At 41.0% G+C, this 24878-nt stretch overlaps 1 protein-coding gene across 2 annotated transcripts in view; it reads left to right on the top strand.

The window, feature by feature from the left end:
• The window catches only part of ERBB4 (erb-b2 receptor tyrosine kinase 4), a 1172496-nt gene that overhangs the window by 863920 nt on the left and 283698 nt on the right, over window positions 1-24878 (top strand). For both annotated transcript variants that reach the window (XM_040439645.1, XM_040439646.1), the window contains exons 10-11: window positions 16089-16162; window positions 16326-16416. In XM_040439645.1, coding sequence (XP_040295579.1) covers window positions 16089-16162; window positions 16326-16416 — 165 coding nt within the window. The remainder of the gene's footprint in view (window positions 1-16088; window positions 16163-16325; window positions 16417-24878) is intronic.

Below are 24878 nucleotides of genomic sequence, written 5' to 3'. Positions count from 1 at the left end.
AAAACTTATTTAGGAACTCTGCCTTTTCCTTATCTTCAGTGACTACTAGTGTTGATCACGAATATTCGAATTTAGAATTTTTATCGCGAATATAGGTACTTCGAAAATTCGCGAATATTTTGAATATAGTGATATATATTCGTAATTTCGAATATTCAATTTTTTTTAAATCAGTACACATGATCCATCCCTGCTTCTAGCTTGTGGGCCAATTAGAAGGCTGCAGTATATTTGATTTTAGGAGTAGTGCTGTTTGCGAATTTTCGTAATGCGAATTTTTATTGCAAATTTTTCAACTTGCAACTATTAGACAAAGAAGATTATAGCACTAAATTAGCTAAATTGCTCTATATTAGTTTTTTTTCCCGAATATTCGCAATATTACTATAACTTTGTTTTTTAGAATATTCGTAATATTCTAAAACAAGAATATATAGCAATATAGCGAATATTCGAAAAAAAACGAATATAGAGCAATTTAGCTAATATAGTGCTATAATCTTCTTTGTCTAATAGTTGTAATTTTTTTCTCATCTGAAGTTCAGATTGGATAAAAATTACAACTATTAAAAAAAAGATTATAGCACTATATTAGCTAAATTGCTCTATATTCGTTTTTTTTCCGAATATTCGCTATATTGCTATATATTCTTGTTTTAGAATATTACGAATATTCGAAAAAACAAAGTTATAGCAATATAGCGAATATTTGAAAAAAAAAATGAATATAGAGCAATTTAGCTAATATAGTGCTATAATCTTTTCTTTTAATAGTTGTAATTTTTTCCAATCTGAACTTCAGATGAGAAAAAAATTACAACTATTAGACAAAGAAGATTATAGCACTATATTAGCTAAATTGCTCTATATTATTTTTTTTAGAATATTCGCTATATTGCTATATATTCTTGTTTTAGAATATTACGAATATAGCGAATATTCGGGAGAAAACCCGAATATAGAGCAATTTAGCTAATATAGTGCTATAATCTTCTTTGTTTAATAGTTGTAAGTTGAAAAATTTGCATTACAAAAATTTGCATTACAAAAATTTGCATATTACACGATCATTACCTTGCCGATTTTTCGAGTAAAAAAAATCTTAGAATATAGCGAATATTCGAATTTGCGAATATTCAACGAATATTCTACAAAATATTCGCGAAATATCGCGAATTCGAATATGACCCCTGCCGCTCATCACTAGTGACTACCCCCCCTTTACCATTATTTAGGGGACTAACCTGCTCAGACCTAGGTTTTTTAGCATTTATATATTTAAAAAAACTTTTTGGGATTAGTTTTGCTTTCTTTTGCTACCTGCTGTTCGTTTTGTATCTTTGCAAATTTTATCTCATTTTTGCAGATTTTATTAAGCCCTTTGTAATCTTCAAAAGCTACAGCTGACCCCTCAGATTTCTATTTTTTAAATGCCCTCTTTTGTCTTTTATTGCTCTTTTTACAGTAGCTGTAAGCCATGGGGGGCGGGGGTTAATTTTAGCTGTTTATACTTGTTACCTAAAGGGATACATTTTTTTGTGCAATTACTCAATGTGGATTTGAAGCTCTCCCATTTATCCTCTGTATTATTATGTGACAGTAGCTGCTCCCAGTCTATGCCCTGAAATGCTGCCCTCAACCCAGGGAAATTAGCCTTTTTAAAATTCAGTGTCTTTGCTCTGCCTGACAAAGTTTGCTTTTTATAGTTTAGGAGGAATATAATTATATTGTGGTCACTATTACCTAGTGTTTCTCGAACAGTAACATTACCAACAAGCTCTGCATCAATGGAAATTACCAGATCCAACAGAGCATCACCCCTAGTGGGAGCTTCAACAAACTGGCCCATAAAGTTGTCCTGCAGCAAGTTGAGGAATTTTCTCACCTTTGCAGTTGAGGCAGAACCATGACCCCAGTCAATGTCTGGGAAGTTAAAATCTCCCATTATGACCACTGTACCAGCCTGTGCCACCCGCTATATTTGGTTGTACAGTTGCGTTTCTATCTCTTCTGTGATATTAGGGGGTCTATAGATTACAACAAGTATTATTTTTTCAGTGTTTATATCCCTTTGAACTTCCACCCATAAGTTTTCCACATCCTCACGCACAATTGCCTCTTTCACACTTGTCTTCAGATCACTCCTCACATACAGGCACACACCACTACCTTTTCTATTGACCCTGTCTTTCCTAAATAGTGTAAAACCCTCAATATTAACAGCCCAGTCATGCGAAGAGTCCAACCATGTCTCAGCCACACCAACTACATCTATGTGTTCTTCTAGTACCAGAGCCTCCAGCTCCCCCATTTTGCTAGCTAGACTTCTGGCATTTGTGAAAATACATTTTAAATTACTATTACCTGTAAAGTGATTATCCGAGATTTTTTTGCTTACCTTGGTTAATTTTTGTATGTAACAGGTTCTTTTTACCAGCAGTTCTATTTTTTATAAATGTATAGTTATGCCCAGTCTTCTCCCTATTTTCCTTGCTAACCCCAGCCCCCACTAAATCCCCACTGTCCCCTTCTATAACCCACTCTCTATCTACACTATCTACCCCCCTTATTAGTATGACAACTCCCCCCAGATCCTAGTTTAAAAGCTCCTCCAGCCGTCTAACCATTTTTTCCCCCAGGACAGCTGCACCCTCCCCATTGAGGTGCAGGCCGTCCCTACTGTAGAGCCTGTAACCGACCGCAAAGTCGGCCCAGTTCTCCATGAACCCAAACCCTTCCTTCTTGCACCAGCTTCTGAGCCACTTGTTTAACTCCCTAAGCTCCCATTATCTCTCTAGTGATGCTCGTCGCACTGGTAGTATTTCTGAAAACACTACCTTGGAGGTCCTAGACTTGAGCTTCTCTCCTAGCTCCCTAAAATCATTTTTAAGGACCTTCCATCTCCCACTGAATTTGTCATTGGTGCCAATGTGTACCATGACCGCCGGGTCTTCCCCAGCCCCACCCAGCAATCTGTCAATCTGATCAGCAATATGCCGAACCCGAGCACCCGGCAGACAACGGGTTCAGCATTTACGGTCTCGGCGACAGATGACTCTGTCTGTCTGCCTATATAATAGAGTCCTCTACCACTAGCATCTGTCTGACCTTTGCTGCACTCCTTTTCCATCCTTCCTGCAGCAGTCATCCTCCTGGTTGCTAGGAGAAACGACCTGCTGCAGTGTTGCTGGCCCTGGGCTTTCATCCCTAATATCAGCCAAACAGGCATATTTACTAGGGCGTGCCAGCTCAGGACTCATGTATCCATGATTACCAAAGGAAAACGTAATACATCATTACCACCTTTATGCTTCTTTTATTTGGAATGTCATGAGTCATAAAGTAACTTAGACACATAAACTAAATGCTAAATGACATTGTGATTAAATATCAATTTTAGGCTTTTTTGGCCTGTGACAGAAGCCAGGTTCCATGTGAACAAATCAGAGGTCTTTTTTTTTCTCAGACTATATTCGTACGTTCAAGTTCTATGAAAGGACACTCTAATTGTATTATGCCTAGTGCAGGGCCTAAGAGGGATGTGAATGGCACAAGAGACTGCCAGGGAGATAATCCCTGTCATGCTCTGCCTCTGAGACCCTCTACTAGGCATAATATATTGTATAGGTTTATTAAAATGCAGTTTATGGTACATCACTTATAGTGTTGAGCGAATCAAATCTGACAAAGTGGAATTCCATCCGAATTTAAATTACATTTTCCGCGAAGCTGAATTTCCTCATGCTTCATGGTAGAGAATCGATTTTAACCTGAAATTGTGTAAAAAAAAAAAAAAAATCATACTTACCTCCTCCATTTGCTCGTGATGGGCCAACCACCGTCATCTTGATTGAAGATCTCGCATAAAATCCTGTCAGTGGTGACGCCCTCTGAGAATGGACATGCTGCTTAATCTGTCAGTTTGAAATAAATCTAGCAGAGCAATTGGAGCAATAATGTAGAAAGGTCTGGATGTGAGGTACAGGACTGGTTCTAACTTTGTTAGGCTACTTTCACATCAGCGTTTTTGCTGGACCTGTCAGGGATCAGCAAAAACACTTCTGTTCTGATAATACAACCAGCTGCATCCATTATGAACTGATCCGGTTGTATTATCTTTAAAATAGCCAAGACGGATCCGTCATGAACTCCATTGAAAGTCAATGGATGGATCAGTTTTCTGTTGTGTCAGAGAAAACTGATCCGTCCCCATTGACCCGTCTTGCTCCGCACCACATCGCGGACAGAAAAACGCTGCTTGCAGTGTTATTCTGTCCGCAATGGGGACTCAACCAAACGGAATGGAATGCATTCTGGTGCATTTCGTTTGGTTCAGTCCAGTTTTGTCCCCATTGACAATGAATAGGGACAAAACTGAAGCGTTTTCCCCCGCTATTGAGATCCTATGATGGATCTCAATAGCGGAAAGGAAAAATGCAGATGTGAAAGTAGCCTTAGAGATTGTAATGCACTATATGATGTCTGGTTTTCATGTTTTACATTAATCATAGGGTAACTCATTTAACTATAGTTCTACAGGGTGGGCCATTTATATGGATACACCTTAATAAAATGGGAATGGTTGGTGATATTAACTTCCTGTTTGTGGCACATTAGTATATGTGAGGGGGGAAACTTTTCAAGATGGGTGGTGACCATTGCGGCCATTTTCAAGTCGGCCTTTTTGAATCCAACTTTAGTTTTTTCAATAGGAAGAGGGTCATTTGACACATCAAACTTATTGGGAATTTCACAAGAAAAACAATGGTGTGCTTGGTTTTAACGTAACTTTATTCTTTCATGAGTTATTTACAAGTTTCTGACCACTTATAAAATGTGTTCAATGTGCTGCCCATTGTGTTGGATTGTCAATGCAACCCTCTTCTCCCACTCTTCACACACTGATAGCAACACCGCAGGAGAAATGCTAGCACAGGCTTCCAGTATCTGTAGTTTCAGGGGCTGCACATCTCGTATCTTCACAGCATAGACGATTGCCTTGTGCAGCACCTGAAACTACGGATACTGGAAGCCTGTGCTAGCATTTCTGAATGGTCTCAGGATGCTTTACTGTTGACATGACACAGGACTGATGGTAGCGCTCACCCTTTCTTCTCCGGACAAGCCTTTTTCCAGGTGCCCCAAACAATCGGAAAGAGGCTTCATCAGAGAATATGACTTTGCCCCAGTCCTCAGCAGTCCATTCACCATACTTTCCAACCATTCATACAAACTAAAGAAAACATTAAAAAAAAACATAAAATAGAAAACAGGGATGGTTTTCTATTACTACACAAAGTCTTTGGGGTATGCAAAAGTTTTATATCCAGATTCCATTTACAACCTGCATTATGAATGTTGTATGCTCATGATTTGCTGCAAGTGAGAGCTGTTTCCAAAGGAATAGGGACATCTGTGAGTTAATTTGGCATATCTCTAATAATGCTCTCTTTTAGCAACATATGATACAAAAATAATGAAACCGAGGATAAAGGACCATTGCAGTTTTCTGAAATGCAAACCTAATAATGGTGGAGAAAAACATCTTTCCTGCTAGCATTTACACCAAAAGATTATACAATTTACTTCTAGCCAAGAAATAAAAAGTCAAACTTTAGGGATTTGTAAACTCATTGCCAGCTGGGTCCCTGCTTGAGATGGAATTTCATTTTGCAGGAACTGCTGAGTAATTTTTAGCAAATACAAAAAAAGGTTTGGTTCCCGAAATGAATCATGTTAATGAGCGTGTGTGAGCAATCGACGGCAGTTGTAAATAACCTTGAGATAAAATATATATTCACTTGTAACAGTCACCCTTTTTAGATTAAAGAGTAAGGACGCCAAAATGATGAGCTCCTGTTAGGACACCATGACTGAGGAATACTAAGGCAGAGAGGTCTTGCCGTGTCACTATGTGTCTTTCAAATAATAATAAGGAAAATGGCTCCTGATCACAAAATCTTTTCACTTGCTTTAGAATTGTTAAACCTGAACGAGAATCCTTGCAGGGCAATAGTTCACACAGGCCAGGAGGGCTCAAATGTGCTAATAGATGCTTGACCGAAAATAAAACAGCACCAAATGTCATTATAGACATTGTAACCTGTAACCAAACAGGATGGTATGAACTGCCCCATTGACCTCCACCTACTATATAAAATCTATAACTTATACCTGTAAATCATCAATTACACTGGCCAGCTGTAGAATATAGCTACTGTATGTACATACTGTACATTACCAAAAATAATTTAAAGGGGTTGTGCAGTGCTACTATATGGATAAGCTATTCCCCAGGATTGGTCATCCAAATCAGATCAGTGGCGGTCCAACTCCCACCACCCCACCAATCAGCTGTTTGGCAGAGGGGCAATCATTTTGTAGGACAATATACTTATCAGATCCACTGATACAGATCAAGACAGATCAGTTGTAATGTAGAACCACTGTGTCAAGTAAGGCTGAGTTCACACTTCAGTTTTTTTTTTTTCCAGTACTACTTCTTCTTGCTTGTGGGCCAATGAGAAGGCTGCAATATCTTTGTCAGAGCTTAGTAAGATCCCTAGCAACCAATAGGAAAGTTGCCTACCCCTTACTATATAAGAACCTCCCCAGCAGCCATTTTCTGCTGTTTTTTGCAGTTCTGAGAGAGAGAGAGCAGTGTCATTGCTGTGCTCTGTGCTTTGCTGTGTCATTACATTAGATAGTTAGTTAGCTCATATATATAATACAGATAGTTAGTGGGAGATAGTCAGTGTAGGTTAGATAGTGATATAGTGAAGCTGATAGGTTCCAGTGCAGGGTGTTAGGTAGTGTGATAGGAATTACTGTTTCTCTGCTGTCCATACATACAAAGTACATGCTACAGACATAATGCTGTGATGTCACAACAATACTTAGTGCACCAATCAGTAATGATACTTAGTGCACCAATCAGTAATGATACTCAATCTACTCAGACCTGATAAAATGTGAAGTTGCATGTATTGCACCAAAAAATGCGCATCATATGTGCCGATTTGAACAATTGCGAAAATAATGACCGGAGATCGTGAATTTTAGAATTCGCAAATTTATTGTGAATATTATGTGAAAAATTTGCTAAATATCGTGAAAACGAATATTGCCTATGCCGCTCATCACTAGTTATTACCATCAGTTTTTGTGAGCCAAAACCAGTAGTGAAGCCTACTCAGACATAAGGTAGAATGGAATGATCTGCACCTGTTCTGTGTTTTTGACCTGTACCTAGTTTTGGCTCACAATAACTGATGGAAATAACTGATCAAATAATTGCAGTGTGAACACAGCCTTACTAGTTTGACGTTGGGCCAGATTGTAAGGGTATTATTCTGGCTCTCTCCGGTATTCACCCTTTGACCCCCTATACAGGGAAGTGCTACCTCCTGGGATGGTCTTGATGTACTTGGCACCTGGCTCTCGGACTCAGGAACAAACAGGCAGAGTAGAACTAGAGCATAAACACCAGACGGGATAACAAAATACTCATCATTTTTCCATAAGACAACTGTCAAATGTTGGCAAGTATTGTTTAAAGGGGCTGTCCAGCTTTTAGATATTGATGACTTATCCTTCCAGATATATCAATATAAAAACCGGTGTTAGGCCAACACCCAGTACCCCCATAGATTTTTTCAGCAGCTGACAGCACCATAAACCAAATAGTGGATGGACACACTAACTACCGGGGAAGCAGCTGCTTCGGGGCCCGGGCGCCCCAACAGCGTGTGTGACAGTTTATGTTCAGGGCCCCTTCACAGCAGCAGCGGCTGACCAGGCCCCCTCGCTAATGTGATCTAATCTTACTGTATCCTAAAGTCTCCTGATGTGTCTGGAATTCGAACCCACAACCTCCAATGTATCAGTGGCAAAGCATTTACCCTCACAGCCATAAAGGAGGCATTGCAACTGATTGAAAAAATATGAGACTTCTACTGTTATAGCTGGCTAAGTGTACATCTATACACATGACAGCTGCCCCAACACACCCAGCACTGCTATATCTCTATATGACAGCTGTCCCAGCACACTCAGCTCTGCTATATCTCTATTATGAGCAGCTGTCATGTGTATAGATGTACACTTAGCCAGCTATAACAGTAGAAGTCTCATATTTTTTCAGTCAGCAGCAAGGCACCTCTTATGGTCTTGTGGTTAGGTGCTTTGCCTCTGATACAGAAGGTCGTGGGTTCGAATCCCAGCAGAAACTTTTCTGAAATACAAGCACTGACTCCATATATGGACATACAGGGCGGGACACAGGAAGAGGCTGTATCGCATCGCTGACATGGAGGTAAGTAGAAGTGTTTATTTTTTTTTTTTAATACCCGACTGTTACTGCCATGGGGGGGAGAGGGGTTGGCACCTGATACTGGCACCTGGGGGGGAGGGGGGGTTGGCATCTGATACTGGCACATGGGGGGGGAGAGAGGCACCTGATACTGGCACATGGGGCGGAGGGAGAGAGGCATTTGATACTGGCACTTTTTTGTGGGGGGGGGAGATGGCACTATGATACTGGGACATGGGGGGAGGAGAGAGGCACTTGATACTGACACCTGGGGGAGGGGGGGTTGCCACCTGATACTGGCACATGGGGGGGGAGAGGCACCTGATACTGGCACCTGGGGGGGAGGTGGGTTGGCACCTAATACTGGCACCTGGGGGGGGGAGGCACCTGATACTGGCACATGGGGGGGGGGAGGGGTTGGCATCTGATACTGGCACATGGGGGGAGGGAGAGAGGCACTTGATACTGGCACTTTTTTTGTGGGGGGGAGATGGCACTATGATACTGGGACATGGGGGAGAGGAGAGAGGCACTTGATACTGGCATGTGGGGGGGTTGGCACTTGATACTGGCACATGGGTTGGTTTGGCATTATGATACTGGCACATGGGGGGAGAGAGGCACTTGATACTGGCACTTTTTTTGGGGGGGGGGGGGGGTGGCACTATGATACTGGGACATGGGGGGAAGAGAGAGGCACTTGATACTGGCACATGGGGGGGGGTTTGGCACTATGATACTGACACATGGGGGGTGGGAAGGAGAGAGGCACTTGATACTGGCACATTGGGGGGGGGAGATGGCACTATGATACTGGGACATGTGGGGGGAGGAGAGAGGCACTTGATACTGGCACATGATGGGGGGGCATCTATGGGGAAACTTACTGGCACATTATTGGGGGGCATTATGGGGGACACTAGGTCGGCAGCCTATCAGAGGCCGGACACTGAGGGGCATCTACTGGGGCATTTTATACTGGTACATTATGGGGGGCACTAGCAGGAAGGGGGGAGAGGAGCACTATGGGGGAATTTACTGGGGGCACTATATAGGGGTATTTTATACTGGGACATTATGGGGGCACTATGGGGACATTAGCTCAACTGGGGGCATTACAAGGGGGTATTTTTGCACTGTCACATTATAAGGAGAATTATTACTATTGGGGGGGGGGCATTATAGTGGGCTTTATTACTCCCCCATGGTATGACCCCCTAGTAGCAGCACCAGCCTCCCCCTGCTCTGCTATCCCTCTGCCCCTTCTCCAAATCCTTATTATGAAATCTTTCTCATTAGGATAAAGCACAACATCAGCTCCGCCGAGCCCCCGGCCAAGTGTTGAAGTGGCGTCCGAGATCCCCAAGGGTCAAGTAACTGTAAGTTTTCAAATGAAATATGTTTATGTTATACACATATAGCATCCACTGTGCCACACAATATACAGTATACCGCTACACTGTGCCAAAGGAGTGGGGTTTACACAGGAGGAGGGAGGTGCAAAGCGCGCTGGAGGGGCCCTTACAAATATTTGCTGGAGGCCCAGTCACTTCTAGTTACGCCCTTGGATGGACAGATCCAGAAATAGAAGGCTCCATCCACTGTGTAGTGACCATGTCCGAATAGTGCTGTTCAGCTTCCATTCAAGTAGGTCATCAGTGGATAATCCCTTTATAGTCAAGTGAGAGAGTCATGTGGCACTGATACAGGTAAGGTAAAAAGTAGCTCTTATGAAAGTGCTGTGTTTTTGGATATGTTGAGTCTTTTTAAAAAGGGTTCTGTGTAGTCTCTTGTGTGTCAGGGTTTGGGATTAGGTTTATGGTAAGGGTTGATGTGGTGGAATACATGACTTTTGAGATTCCTTGGGGATGGGACTACTATGCGCCCATGCATTCTTGGCACAGCTAGCCAAGCACTGAGAAAGGATGCTGGGAAGTGTCAGCTCATGTTCTCAGGTTCCTACTCCTGGGTTACCGCAGGAATCTTTTAATTGAATAGTGATCCCACAGGTTTTATTAGTAAGGGAGCCCAGAAAGCAGGGTCCTCTCTCCTTTAGGGCCTCTATGCGGATACACATGCTGTTTTGGTGGCATGTCCATCCCTGATGTAGCTCCGTGTAGGATGGGAATGAGAGTACAATTACCACAATAGGTTGGTTGGCCTCCACATACATTGCTGCTTTTCTGTATACGGCATTATTGTCTATGACCCTCCAGGAGAGACTCAGATAAAACAATGTCTCCTTTACTTGCTATAGCATCCTAGTTTCTTAATCTTTCTACTATTTAACAGATTCTTTAAACGTGAAGAAGTTGAGTCGCAATTTGACACTGCAGAGCTGTATTATGAAGTGGTTGGAACTGTGTGTGCCGCCATTTTGTGCTTTCATATTACAAAACATTCGAATACGGAGACATGAGGAGACATGAAGTACAGAGAGGAGTTTGAGGGTAATGGGCAGCAGCACCTGTATGCAGTCTCCATTACCACTGCCCCACATTACCACAGTCTGTCCTGTCCGTCCTCTCTGTACTTCATGTCTCCTTATGAACTCCATTCCTACAGAGATGCAGCTGAAGATCTTATCATCTGTATTCAGAATCATAATCCATGACAAGTAGGAGAGGAGGATGAGGCAGCTTTTTAGCTCAGTGCTCTTAAGTAACTTGTCCTGCTGTGTGATTAGGACAGGTTTTGTGTGCACTAATAGGACAGCGGCCATTTTATTTCTCCTAATGATTGCTCCCCAGACAAAATGAGCCATTATAACTAATGAAAGGTATTTGGGAATATATTTATAATAACATAATATTTAAGTATTTCCATTTTCTTAATTTCTGGAGAACCCCTTTAAAAGGCATCTGTCAGCAGATTTGTGCCTATGAACCTGGCTGAACTGTTGCATGTGCACTTGGCAGCTGAAGGTGTCAGTGTTGGTCCCATGTTCTTATGTGCCCGCATTGCTGAGAAAAGCCTATAGGAGCAACAGGGGTGTTGCCTTTACAATTAGAGGCTCTGCTCTCTCTGCAACTGGATCAGGCAGTGAAAACATCATCACATCTGGATCTATCAATCAAAGTGCAGAGGGTGCAGCAGTTGCAGAGAGAGCAGAGCCTCTAGGCAACGCCCCCATTACTCCTAGAGGCTCATTTGCATATATGAAAACTTAACTTTTTCTCAGAAATGTGGGCACATATGAACATGGGACCAACACAAATGCCTTCAGCTGCCCAGTGCACATGTACCAGGTCAGCCAGTTTCATAGGTAAAAACCTGATGCCCTTTAATGAGCATAAGATCTTATAATATGAATTTTCTTTATACCTCAATAGTGATGAGCAGCAGGGGTCATATTCGAATTTGTGATATTTTGAGAATATTTTGTAGAATATTCTTCATATACAGTTGCAAGAAAAGTATGTGAACCCTTTGGAATGATATGGATTTTTGCACAAATTGGTCATAAAATCTAATCTGATCTTTGTCTAAGTCACAACAATAGACAATCACAGTCTGCTTAAACTAATAATGTTACCATGTTTTTTTGAACACACCATGTAAACATTCACAGTGCAGGTGGAAAAAGTATGTGAACCCCTAGACTAATGACATCTCCAAGAGTTAATTGGAGTGAGGTGTCAGCCAACTGGAGTCCAATCAATGAGATGAGATTGGAGGTGTTGGTTACAGCTGCCCTGCCCTATAAAAAACACACACCAGTTCTGGGTTTGCTTTTCACAAGAAGCATTGCTTGATGTGAATGATGCCTCGCACAAAAGAGCTCTCAGAAGGCCTACGATTAAGAATTGTTGACTTACATAAAGCTGGAAAGGGTTATAAAAGTATCTCCAAAAGCCTTGCTGTTCATCAGTCCACGGTAAGACAAATTCTCTATAAATGGAGAAAGTTCAGCACTGCTGCTACTCTCCCTAGGAGTGACCATCGTGTAAAGATGACTGCAAGAGCACAGCGCAGACTGCTCAATGAGGTGAAGAAGAATCCTAGAGTGTCAGCTAAAGACTTACAAAAGTCTCTGGCATATGCTAACATCCCTGTTAGCGAATCTACGATACGTGAAACACTAAACAAGAATGGATTTCATGGGAGGATACCACAGAGTAAGCCACTGCAAAAAAAAACATTGCTGCACGTTTACAGTTTGCACAAGAGCACCTGGATGTTCCACAGCAGTACTGGCAAAATATTTTGTGGACAGATGAAACCAAAGTTGAGTTGTTTAGAAGAAACACACAACATCCCATGTATCCCATCAGAAGTCACAGGGGCCTGATGGGATACACCCAAAGCTATTAAAAGAGCTCAGCGGTGAACTAGCAAAACTATTAACAGATTTATTTAACCAATCACTGGCAACAGGAGTCGTCCCAGAAGATTGGAAATTAGCAAATGTTGTGCCCATTCACAAGAAAGGTAGTAGGGAGGAATCGGGCAACTATAGGCCAGTAAGCCTGACATCAATAGTGGGGAAATGAATGGAAACCATACTTAAGGAGAGGATTGTGGAACATCTAAAATCTCATGGATTGAAAGATGAAAAACAGCATGGGTTTACTTCAGGGAGATCATGTCAAACTAATCTTATTGATTTTTTTGATTGGGTGACTAAAATAATAGATGGAGGAGGTGCAGTAGACATCGCTTAGCTAGACTTTAGTAAGGCTTTTGATACTGTCCCACATAGAAAGCTTATCAATAAAGTGCAGTCTTTGGGCTTGGACTCCCATATTGTTGAATGGATTAGGCAGTGGCTGGGGGACAGGCAACAGAGGGTTGTAGTCAATGGGGTATATTCAGACCAAGGTCTTGTTACCAGTGGGGTACCTCAGGGATCTGTTCTGGGACCCATATTGTTTAATATCTTTATCAGCGAAATTGCAGAAGGCCTCGATGGTAAGGTGTGTCTTTTAGCTGATGACATAAAGATTTGTAACAGGGTTGATGTTCCTGGAGGGATACACCAAATGGAAAAAGACTTAGGAAAACTAGAGGAATGGTCAAAAATCTGGCAACTAAAATTTAATGTTGATAAGTGCAAGATAATGCACCTGGGACGTAAAAACCCAGGAGCAGAATATAAAATTAGTGATACAGTCCTAACCTCAGTATCTGAGGAAAGGGATTTAGGGGTCATTATTTCAGAAGACTTAAAGGTAGGCAGACAATGTCATAGAGCAGCAGGAAATGCTAGCAGAATGCTTGGGTGTATAGGGAGAGGAATTACCAGTAGAAAGAGGGAGGTGCTCATGCCGCTCTACAGAGCACTAGTGAGACCTCATTTGGAGTATTGTGCTCATTACTGGAGATCATATCTCCAGAAGGATATTGATACTTTGGAGAGAGTTCAGAGAAGAGCTACTAAACTGGTACATGGATTGCAGGATAAAACTTACCAGGAAAGATTAAAGGACCTTAACATGTATAGCTTGGAAGAAAGACGAGACAGAGGGGATATGATAGAAACTTTTAAATACATAAAAGGAAACAACAAGGTAAAAGAGGAGAGAATATTTAAAAGAAGAAAAACTGCTACAAGAGGACATAGTTTTAAATTAGAGGGGCAAAGGTTTAAAAGTAATATCAGGAAGTATTACTTTACTGAGAGAGTAGTGGATGCATGTAATAGCCTTCCTGCAGAAGTGGTAGCTGCAAATACAGTGGAGGAGTTTAAGCATGCATGGGATAGGCATAAGGCCATCCTTCATATAAGATAGGGCCAGGGGCTATCCATAGTATTTAGTATATTGGGCAGACTAGATGGGCCAAATGGTTCTTATCTGCCGACACATCCTATGTTTCTATGTTTCTATGTGTGGAGAAAAAGAGGCACAGCACACCAACATTAAAACCTCATCCCAACTGTGAAGTATGGTGGTGGGGGCATCATGGTTTGGGGCTGCTTTGCAGCATCAGGGAGGGCCTGGACGGATTGCTATCATCGAAGGAAAAATGAATTCCCAAGTTTATCAAGACATTTTGCAGGAGAACTTAAGGTCATCTGTCCACCAGCTGAAGCTCAACAGAAGATGGGTGTTGCAACAGGACAACGACCCAAAGCATAGAAGTAAATTAACAACAGAATGGCTTACACAGAAGAAAATACGCCTTCTGGAGTGGCCCAGTCAGAGTCCTGACCTCAACCCGATTGAGATGCTGTGGCATGACCTCAAGAAAGCGTTTCACACTAGACATCCCAAGAATATTGCTGAACTGAAACAGTTCTGTAAAGAGGAATGGTCAAGAATTACTCCTGAACGTTGTGCACGTTGTGCACGTTGTGCACATCTGATCTGCAACTACAGGAAACGTTTGGTTGAAGTTATTGATGCCAAAGGAGGTTCACATCCAAGGGTTCACATACTTTTTCCACCTGCACTGTGAATGTTTACATGGTGTGTTCAATAAAAAAATGGAAACATTTAATTCTTTGTGTGTTATTAATTTAAGCAGACTGTGATTGTCTATTGTTGTGACTTAGATGAAGATCAGATCACATTTTATGACCAATTTGTGCAGAAATCCATATAATTAAAAAGGGTTCACATACTTTTTCTTGCAACTGTATGTTCGCAATTTCGTATATTCGTTATATTCTACATTCTTTTTTTTTATGCGAAAATCGGCAAGGTATGCGAATATTACGCGCTCAATACAGGCGGGGTTCAAAAACGTATATATAGCACTATAGAATATTCATAATTTTTTTCCATCTGAACACATGATTCCTCCCTGCTTCTTGCTTGTGGGCCAATTAATCATTGGCCCACAAGCAACTTAAGCAGGGAGGACTCATGACTTCAGATGGAAAAAAATTACGAATATTCTAAAAAACGAATATATAGCGCTATATTCAATATAGTGCTATATATCAGTTTTTTAGAAAATTCGTCATTTTTTTCACCTGAACACATGATTCCTCCCTGCTTCTTGCTTGTGGGCCAATTAATCATTGGCCCACAAGCAACTTAAGCAGGGATTAATCATGACTTCAGATGGAAAAAAATTACGAATATTCTAAAAAACAAATATACCATATTGCACTATATTCAATATAGTGCTATATATTTGTTTTTTAGAATATTTGTCTTTTTTTTTTTCATCTGAAGTGAACACATGATTCCTCCCTGCTTCTTGCTTGTGGGCCAATGACGTAATTGGCCCACAAGCAAGAAGCAGGGAGGAATCATGTGTTCAGATGGAAAAAAATTACGAATATTCATCATTACGAATATATAGCACTATATTGTAAATATATTGTAAAAATTCTCGAAGTACCGATATTCGAGATTAAAATCCGCTATTCGAATATTCGCACTCAACACTATACCTCAATTTAGTTCTGACCTACTGTATCCCTTTTACATAGAGTGTTGGTAAATCTTATGGAATGACAGTGCAGAAGTGCCTCAATGTTCTAAAATCCCACAGTCTTAAGTAGCAATGTCAGATGTACTATCCCTGCATATGTATTTTAAGTACTTGGCTAGCAAAATCATTTCAGGAAAACATTAATCGAAAATTATTTTAAACATGTGATTTTTTTCATTATCCATCCCACTGCTAGATTAGCAGCAGCTTTCATTCTTCTTTTAACATGAAGCAACAGGTGTGAAAAGTTTTGCGTACAGTACGAAGAACTGGATCTTGTGTGTGCCCTCTTGTGTTTGCTGCAGTGAATTACAGCTTTTTAGAGTTCTGTGTGCAGAATGAGACTTCAAGATTAATAATCTTATGCATTTTTTTTTTTACAATTCTCCAGCGATGCCTACCACAATATAGCTCCTTTGAATCCAGAGAAGCTGAATATTTTTCACACCGTCAGAGAGATCACAGGTAAAATACTCAGATTTTTGGAATTAAACATTACAGGGCTAATTTTGTTTTAATCTGTCAATGAGAATCCTCAGTTATTGTCTTCTCTGTGTTTATATGTGTACTGCTTTGAGGATAGGTTTACCATATACCGAATGTCAAATACCTTTATCTATCTTCTCAGGTTATCTCAATATCCAGTCCTGGCCAAAGAACATGACAGACCTGAGTGTCTTTTCGAACCTGGTTAGCATCGGGGGCAGAGATTTATACAGGTGAGACACGTAACTTAGAAGCTGAGAATACAGCTTTAGTTCATACGGACTTTGCAGACATTAATGCAGCTCTCACATGAACAAATATGCTCATACTTATGTGCAAAGATTTCCCTGGGTTCTTCGTTAAAGAGGTTTTCTGAGTATGTAATACTGATGACCTATTCACAGAATAGGCATCAGTATCTGATCGGTTGGATTACAACACCTTAGATCCCTGCCGATCAGTTGTTTAAGGCTGAGCACCGTGGCCTCCTCACAGCTTACCCTAGGTCAGTGAGGTCACATACATTGGTCACGTGACCTAGGCACAGCTGTCCCATTCAAGTGAATGGGTTAATACCAAGCACAGCTGCTATACAATAGACGGTGTTGTGCTTGGTACGATACAAGGAGGCTGCAGGGCTCATTGAAGTGACACAGCCTCCCAAAACAGCTGATTGGTGGGAATCCATGTCAAGTGGTAGTGTTGGCTGTTTTAGGGTAAAGGCAGGCAGTGCGACTGGCATGCCCACCCACTGCAGCCAATGGCTGAACAATTTTACTGCATAATCGGGCAGTCATTGGCTGTCACAAGTGGGGTGGCTTGGTGGCATGCAGCCAGCTGCACCAGCACCTTCACACAGATTTTTTTTTATAGTTCGTTTGCTTCTTAAATTGGCTTCCCCAAAGTAGAATATTGATGACCTATCCTGTGCATAGGTCATCAATATCTGAACAGTGGGGGTCTGACACCTAGCACCTCTGTCGATCAGCTGTTTGAAGAAGCCATGGCACTCCAGTGAGAGCTGTGGCAACCCTCACAGCATACCAAGCAAAATGCCATACATTGTTTACCAGCTGTTCTAGGTTTTGCAGTTGATCTATAGGGGTGCCAGGAGATGGATCCCCACCAATCACATTTTGATGACCTATTCTGAGGATAGGTCATCAATTTTCTCCTCAAAGAAAACATGTTTAAATGCAAAACTAAGCAACTTTCAAAGTAGTCACTAAAGTTTTTGAAAAATAAAAGAAAATAAAGTTTCAGTTTTAGCCAAAAGGTTTCCAAATGAAATCCCATCCATGTAATAATGGACAGTTCAAAACTGTATTCTCGTAGATTTGAGGTCCCAGTTATATTAGCCAAAAACATTGCAACTGTTAATTTGAGAAAGGATGGTTAAACATAGTCAACATCTCGACAAGAGATTCAATGACTTTTCATAATGACAATACCCTCACTATAACAAATTGTTGAGTCTCTCACACGTACATGGAGAAAGACAACAGCAATTTCTTAAAGGGTGGTGAGGTGTCCATACAAAAAGATTTCAACTTTCACTGGATATTGATCTGGTACCAATCATGAAGGTAAACTTATATCTTGTAAAACTTTGAAAAAGTTAATTGTCCATTTTCCATCCTTCTGATGTGGTCAACATCACTGAACCATGATGAAATAGAAGAGGAGTTTAGACTTAGCTTTCCAATAATGGCAGTGAGTGACCACTGTGCCGTAAGAAGATGATAGCAAAATCCTTTTATGGAGGTAGAAGTCCAGAAGTAACCAGTAGTGTGAAAAGGATGAAATTAATTGGGTATTTGGGAGAGGAAGAGTTGTAATTTTTGTAATTATAGATATAAATATATTCCAAGTATGAAATATTTTGATACTAGCATTATCACATTTCTAAAATGTATTTGGGGTCAATAAACCATTCTTGACTCTTCCATGTCTCACATATGTTAGGAGTAAAATATACCAATTTATAGATGGTGAAGAAGCCCTAGTAGTTTAAAATGATGGTTTACCTACTCAGCAATTTAGCTTTAACTGCTGTTTCAGCCAAACAGTGCAATTACTAAAGCAGAGTTTCCTGATCCCCAGATGGCAGACAGAAGAAAGCAGGTGCCCGCACAGAGGTGACAGCAAACTGTATACCAGCTCTGAGAATAATTATTTGTCTCTGCAGGGCTACGGCTGAGAAGGAAGGGCAGGGGGCACATTTAATGATGGCCTCGGCTGAAAAGTTATAAAACATCACGTCCTCGGTAGCCAGTGAGCCAGCAGACTCCGTCATACAATCCACCTCCTGTCTGGAGTGGTGATAGCAGAAGTATTTTTATATTTAAAGCACCTGTGGGGCAGCACTCTCTGAAATAGCAGGTGTCCCCTTTAGTATTTTCAGCTAAACAGGGTAATGGTAGGAAACAAATAGATCTAAACTGAACCCAGACTGTGAGCATTGACCTTCCCTATTAAATAAACTGCGGTATTGGTAGCGTATCAGACAGTTGCTGGGCACTTCTTATTATCGACAGCTGCACCTCACATTATTTTTCAGCTAGAAAGAAGCTACATGGGGGCTGTCAGAATACTGTCTGTAAACAGGTATATACAACTGTAGCTGGAAGAATTCACAAAAATGATAGAAATTGATGATGGTTGTGACGACATGGTCATCAGTTTGAGTTAAATGTGTATTGGTGTTGGATATGTGTAATTATGTTATACTGTGTAACTTGTTATCAAAAGACTGTTAGCACTCCCCCTTCGTTATCTCCCATTGTACTCTGAAAGAGCTCAGGACAATGACATTTTGGCCAGGCCAAATGCAGGATAAAAAGGTGCAAATGCTGCGATATTATCAGCTGCTGTGCGGAACGGGTCACACTACCACCGCCTAGAGAACCAATCAAACTACGATACATTATGATTTGTAGCACCTCAAATGTTATGTACCTTTTACAATGCCCATGTAATCTCCTGTATGTAGGACAGAAGAGAACGGATGAACGAACATCGTTCGAACATACGATGATAAGTAGTAACACATAGTGTATCTCGTCATTTCTTACTGCACCACGACAGGGACCCATCCCTATTGAGGTTAACGCCCCTTGAGTGGATACCACAATCCTACCAGACATTATTTAGAAAATAAATGTTTTGGATTTTCAAACTTAATACTCTCACCCCTTATGGTCTCAACGAATCTCTTGAACATATTAACTACTAAGGATACCAATCTGTTGATTGTTTCGATCAGTTTATAATACATCCTACTAGAACATATACAGTCAGGTCCATATATATTGGGACATCGACACAATTCTAACATTTTTGGCTCTATACACCACCACAATGGATTTGAAATGAAACGAACAAGATGTGCTTTAACTGCAGACTGCCAGCTTTAATTTGAGGGTATTTACATCCAAATCAGGTGAACGGTGTAGGAATTACAACAGTTTGCATATGTGCCTCCCACTTGTTAAGGGACCAAAAGTAATGGGACATAATAATAATAATCATAAATGAAACTTTCACTTTTTAATACTTGGTTGCCAATCCTTTGCAGTCAATTACAGCCTGAAGTCTGGAACACAGACATCACCAGGCGCTGGGTTTCATCCCTGGTGATGCTCTTCCAGGCCTCTACTGCAACTGTCTTCAGTTCCTGCTTGTTCTTGGGGCATTTTCCCTTCAGTTTTGTCTTCAGCAAGTGAAATGCATGCTCAATCTGATTCAGGTCAGGTGATTGACTTGACCATTGCATAACATTCCACTTCTTTCCCTTAAAAATCTCTTTGGTTGCTTTTGCAGTATGCTTTGGGTCATTGTCCATCTGCACTGTAGAGAACCGTCCAATAAGTTCTGAAGCATTTGGCATAATATGAGCAGATAATATTGCCCGAAACAGTCACATCATAAATAAATACAAGAGAACCAGTTCCATTGGCAGCCATACATGCCCACGCCATGACACTACCACCACCATGCTTCACTGATGAGGTGCTATGCCTAGGATTATGAGAAGTTCCTTTCCTTCTCCATACTCTTCTCTTCCCATCACTCTGGTATAAGTTGATTTTGGTCTCATCTGTTTATAGGATGTTGTTCCAGAACTGTAAAGGCTTTTTTAGATGTTGTTCGTCAAACTCTAATCTGGCCTTCCTGTTTTTGAGGCTCACCAATGGTTTACATTTTGTGGTGAACCAACTGTATTCACTCTGGTGAAGTCTTCTCTTGATTGTTGACTTTGACACACATACACCTACCTCCTGGAGAGTGTTCTTGATCTGGCCAACTGTTGTGAAGGGTGTTTTCTTCACCAGGGAAAGAATTCTTCGGTCATCCTCCACAGTTGTTTTCTGTGGTCTTCCCGGTCTTTTGGTGTTGCTGAGCTCACCGCTGCATTCCTTCTTTTTAAGAATGTTCCAAACAGTTGTTTTGGCCACGCCTAATGTTTTTGCTATCTCTCTGATGGGTTTGTTTTGTTTTTTCAGCCTAATGATAGCTTGCTTAACTGATAGTGACAACTCTTTGGATCTTATCTTGAGAGTTGACAGCAACAAATTCCAAATGCAAATAGCACACTTGAAATGAACTCTGGACCTTTTATCTGCTCATTGTAATTGGGATAATGAGGGAATAATACACACCTGGCCATGGAACAGCTGAGAAGCCAATTGTCCCATTACTTTTGGTCCCTTAACAAGTGGGAGGCACATATGCAAAGTGTTGTAATTCCTACACCGTTCACCTGATTTGGATGTAAATACCCTCAAATTAAAGCTGACAGTCTGCAGTTTAAGCACATATTGTTCGTTTCATTTCAAATCCATTGTGGTGGTGTATAGAGCCAAAAATGTTATAATTGTGTCCATGTCCCAATATTTATGGACCTGACTGTATGTACGTCTGACTGGATTTATTGGTGTTTTTTCTAAATTCCTTTGACAATGTGCATACCCTTATGCCAAGTACAGATACAGATATTTGATTATGCGCTTAGATATTGTTATTTTACGATATTCTATTCCAGTTCACTCTATTTTTATTCCGACATTTGCACATATCTGTTTTATTACTTGGAGTAGCTCCTTACCATGTCCCTGTTGGACACTGCGTATTGTGTCGCGTATAACTTATTATCCGTTCATTCATTTATTATCATGACTGTTTTTATCTTCTAATCTTAATCAGGCACTGTTATATTATTTATCATCCATTCATTCATTTATTATCATGACTGTTTTTATACTCCAATAATATTCAGGCACTGTTATATTTTTACATTTTGGGTTTGTTTTTAAAGGTACCCTTCGGGGTCCTTTTAGACATGAGATTTATTTCACCCTGATTTATTTCACCCCTTTTTTATATATAGATGCGTTTTTAAGTATAACTACTTTTCTATATATAGATTTTACATATAGATGTTACTCCATCCCCTCCCGTCTACTTTCACTATAGTGCCCCGCTCCTTTGAGCACAATTAGCGCTCATGTACGTTTCCAGCTGTATGTGTCCCTACCAGGCTGCCATTTTATTTCTCTGCATTTGGAGTGCACGAGACCCAATGCGTTCCAATAGAGTGCATGCGCACGGGCCTTCATGAGTTCCAGTTGTGCGTTTCACCGGGTCCTGACCTGAAGTCATTGTACTTCCGGGTCTCCTGGTCCCCGGAAAACGTAGTTTTTTTGTGTAGATGTACCATACATGTTTGGCCTTTTGAATTGGGCCCCTGCCCTTCTACAAATATGTTTATTATGTATATATGGTAATTATTTTATGTATGGCCATCACTTGTATTTTAATATATAATATGCGTTCCACAGTGGAATGCACCACTTCGGTTTGCCCGGAAACAAGAAGTGATGTCATTCGGGTAGGAATTTCAACTCATGTTTGTTCTTATATATATGTGTCCTACCTATACCCGTTTTGTAATTGCTCCTGATGAAGGGGGTTTTATATCTTCCCCGAAATGCGTTGAACCGCAAATTATTGGAATAAAGAGATTGACCACAAGTTGCTGACCCGTGTGCTGTTTGCCATCTTTATCGCACGACTGGAGTGCTGACTGCAATCTCTACCACACTACAGGCGATCCTGGCCGGGGGGGGTCTTGCCCTAGGTGTCTTGATATTTATCCTGGTGGCAACCCCCAACGAAGTGAGTTAACTGGAGTTTTACTCTGGATTTGCTTTTATTCAGATTTTAATTGTGTATGTGTCTTATGTTCTTTTTATATTATTATTATTGTGGTTCATAATCTGAACATTTGGCACCCCCAATTTATTTACTTTTTCCACCACCATTACTGTATCTCTTTTTGGTGATTTACTACTCCCCCAGATTTATCGTTTACCCTGTCCCTTGGGCTACCACAAATTCCTCTCCTCTGTGTGCGTGAGAGTGGCGCTGTCTCTCTTTTTTTGCCTAGTTGGTAGGTGCCCTTTGTGAAGCCTTTCTCCTGATTACCAAGTTTTAATTACTCTTCTGATCACCAAGTGTATAGCTCTGCTAACACTATCTCCAGCTGCCTTCTTCACCACCTTGCTACCCTTCGTCTTCATTTCACTTGCTTCCATCACCATTGGCGCCACGGGTTCAACAGTACTTCTGGGTTTTCATTGACCAAGTAGCATTTGTTAACCTCCTCCTCTCATTTTTTTTCCCTCTTCTACGTGTCCACATTTTTGGCCAGGCTCCTGCTAGGGCTGTCTGGAGCTATTTTAACAGGTGGACCCCCGTGGTGTGGTGCGGACAGAATGTCTGGGGAGGGGAAGGGGGGTGTGATTGGATTAAAGTTTCATCTGATCACTTTTTGTATATAAGTTTGTGCAGTTGCTCAATAAAGCAGACTTTATTTAACCTACACTGAGTCTCGACCAGTGACTGGGGAAACTGGGAGCTACAGATCAGCGGTTTGCAATTTCTCCTGAGTACGGAAGAATACAGAGGCTGACATACTCCTTCTGAGTACTGGGGGTCCATCACAATGGTCATTAATTAAAAGCACTGCAATTAAAAAAAAAAAATATATATATATATATATATATATATATATATATATATATATATGTATAGTCTATTAACACAAGGGCTTCCTACTTGGTTAGCAACCAGTAAGGAAATTTAGTAAAAGCAAACTGAACCTGACTCTCAATATTACCATATTATAGGTATGTTCTGCTATTTGCAGTAGGTTGGCCATACACATTAGATAACTGTCAACTAATAACAATCTCTTCTCTATCACCAAAAAATTGCACAAAAATCTTCGCATAGTAAACATAACCAAACTTTATTAACAATGTAAAAATACATACATGAAGATAAAAAAAAGGCAGCACAAAGGTGGAACACAAAGGAGAGGAATAGGACCCAAGGAGGGGCTGGGAGGTCAGAACACCAGGAATCAGGGAAAAATATTATAATACTCAGATGCTGGTCACCAAGAAACCTCAAGACAATAAGCCCCAAACAATGGGAAATGGAGGGAAATGTGAGGATAAACAGACTTGGTGATTAAAGGAAAAATGATAAGCATACCCTGAGTGGTGTGTCGATCTCTCAGCCGCCTCCTCACCCAACGCCGTTTCACCAGTGATCTAGCTTCTTCTGGGGATGTAAAACAATGGACAAACCCTCCCCTAATATACTGCCCACACAGGTGTGTAAAGGGATTAATTAAAGTAGTAGTCATGAAGCTTTAAATCATGTGGACCAATAAGCGGTGTCAAGTACCCAGGATAGGGGCGGAACAGAGCTGACACGGCGGTCACGTGACGCAGCACATGACCGCGGCGTCAGAGCAAAATGGGAAGTGCCCTTGATCGAGGCCGGTCTGCAGCCAACAGAGGCATGCCGAGGGACCGCACGACCGCGCCGTCACAAACCCGACCTAACCACGCCTCACCAGAGGCGGGACGGTGTGATGCGGCGGTCACGCGATAAGGCAAATGACACAACGGCCGCCGCCTCCCCCTCAACCAGGTAGCCAGTTGGCATGCAGAGAGGCAGCAGGGGCGGGGTAATCATGACGCTGGATGACATACAAGCGGCCCAGACCTCATTCAAATCGTTTGCAAGTAATAGATACATAAGAGTACATCCAATCAGGCAAAATAAATAAAAAACATCATAACCAGGGATCAAAATCACATTTTTCGCTGAACAGTCTAATAGATGAATACATAGATGAATAAATAGATAAGTAAATAAATAAAGACAGCCGAGTGGCAGTATAGGATTGCACTGATAACATTTACAACATTATTCCATAACAGGGTGACTATAAAGACAATACATACATAAATATATACATAATTGGGTAATAACAATTAGTGCCTATACTCAAACAGAGGCACTATAAAGTGCAATGTGCAAAAGCATGTGTGTAGAGGACTATTATATATTGTCAATTAGACAACATGTGAGTCCAAGCGCTTTGCGTAGTATATATAAGACATCTACAGATGATAAAGTGCTAAGTATAAGATTTGCCTAACCTGTAGGGTTACACATATAAAAAACGAAGGAAGAACACAGGGAGGGGAATGAGGGAATGAAGGAGTGCATGAGCAAGGAACAATTACAGAAGACTAAATCTGTCAGGCAATCAATTCTGAATGAGAGTAACATGTGCAAAAAAGAGATTTATAGACTGCCACAAATATTTTATAGT

This window comes from Bufo bufo, chromosome 7, assembly GCF_905171765.1.
Source record: "Bufo bufo chromosome 7, aBufBuf1.1, whole genome shotgun sequence".
NCBI classification, from domain to species: domain Eukaryota; kingdom Metazoa; phylum Chordata; class Amphibia; order Anura; family Bufonidae; genus Bufo; species Bufo bufo.
This window is presented reverse-complemented; position numbering and strand designations above follow the sequence as displayed.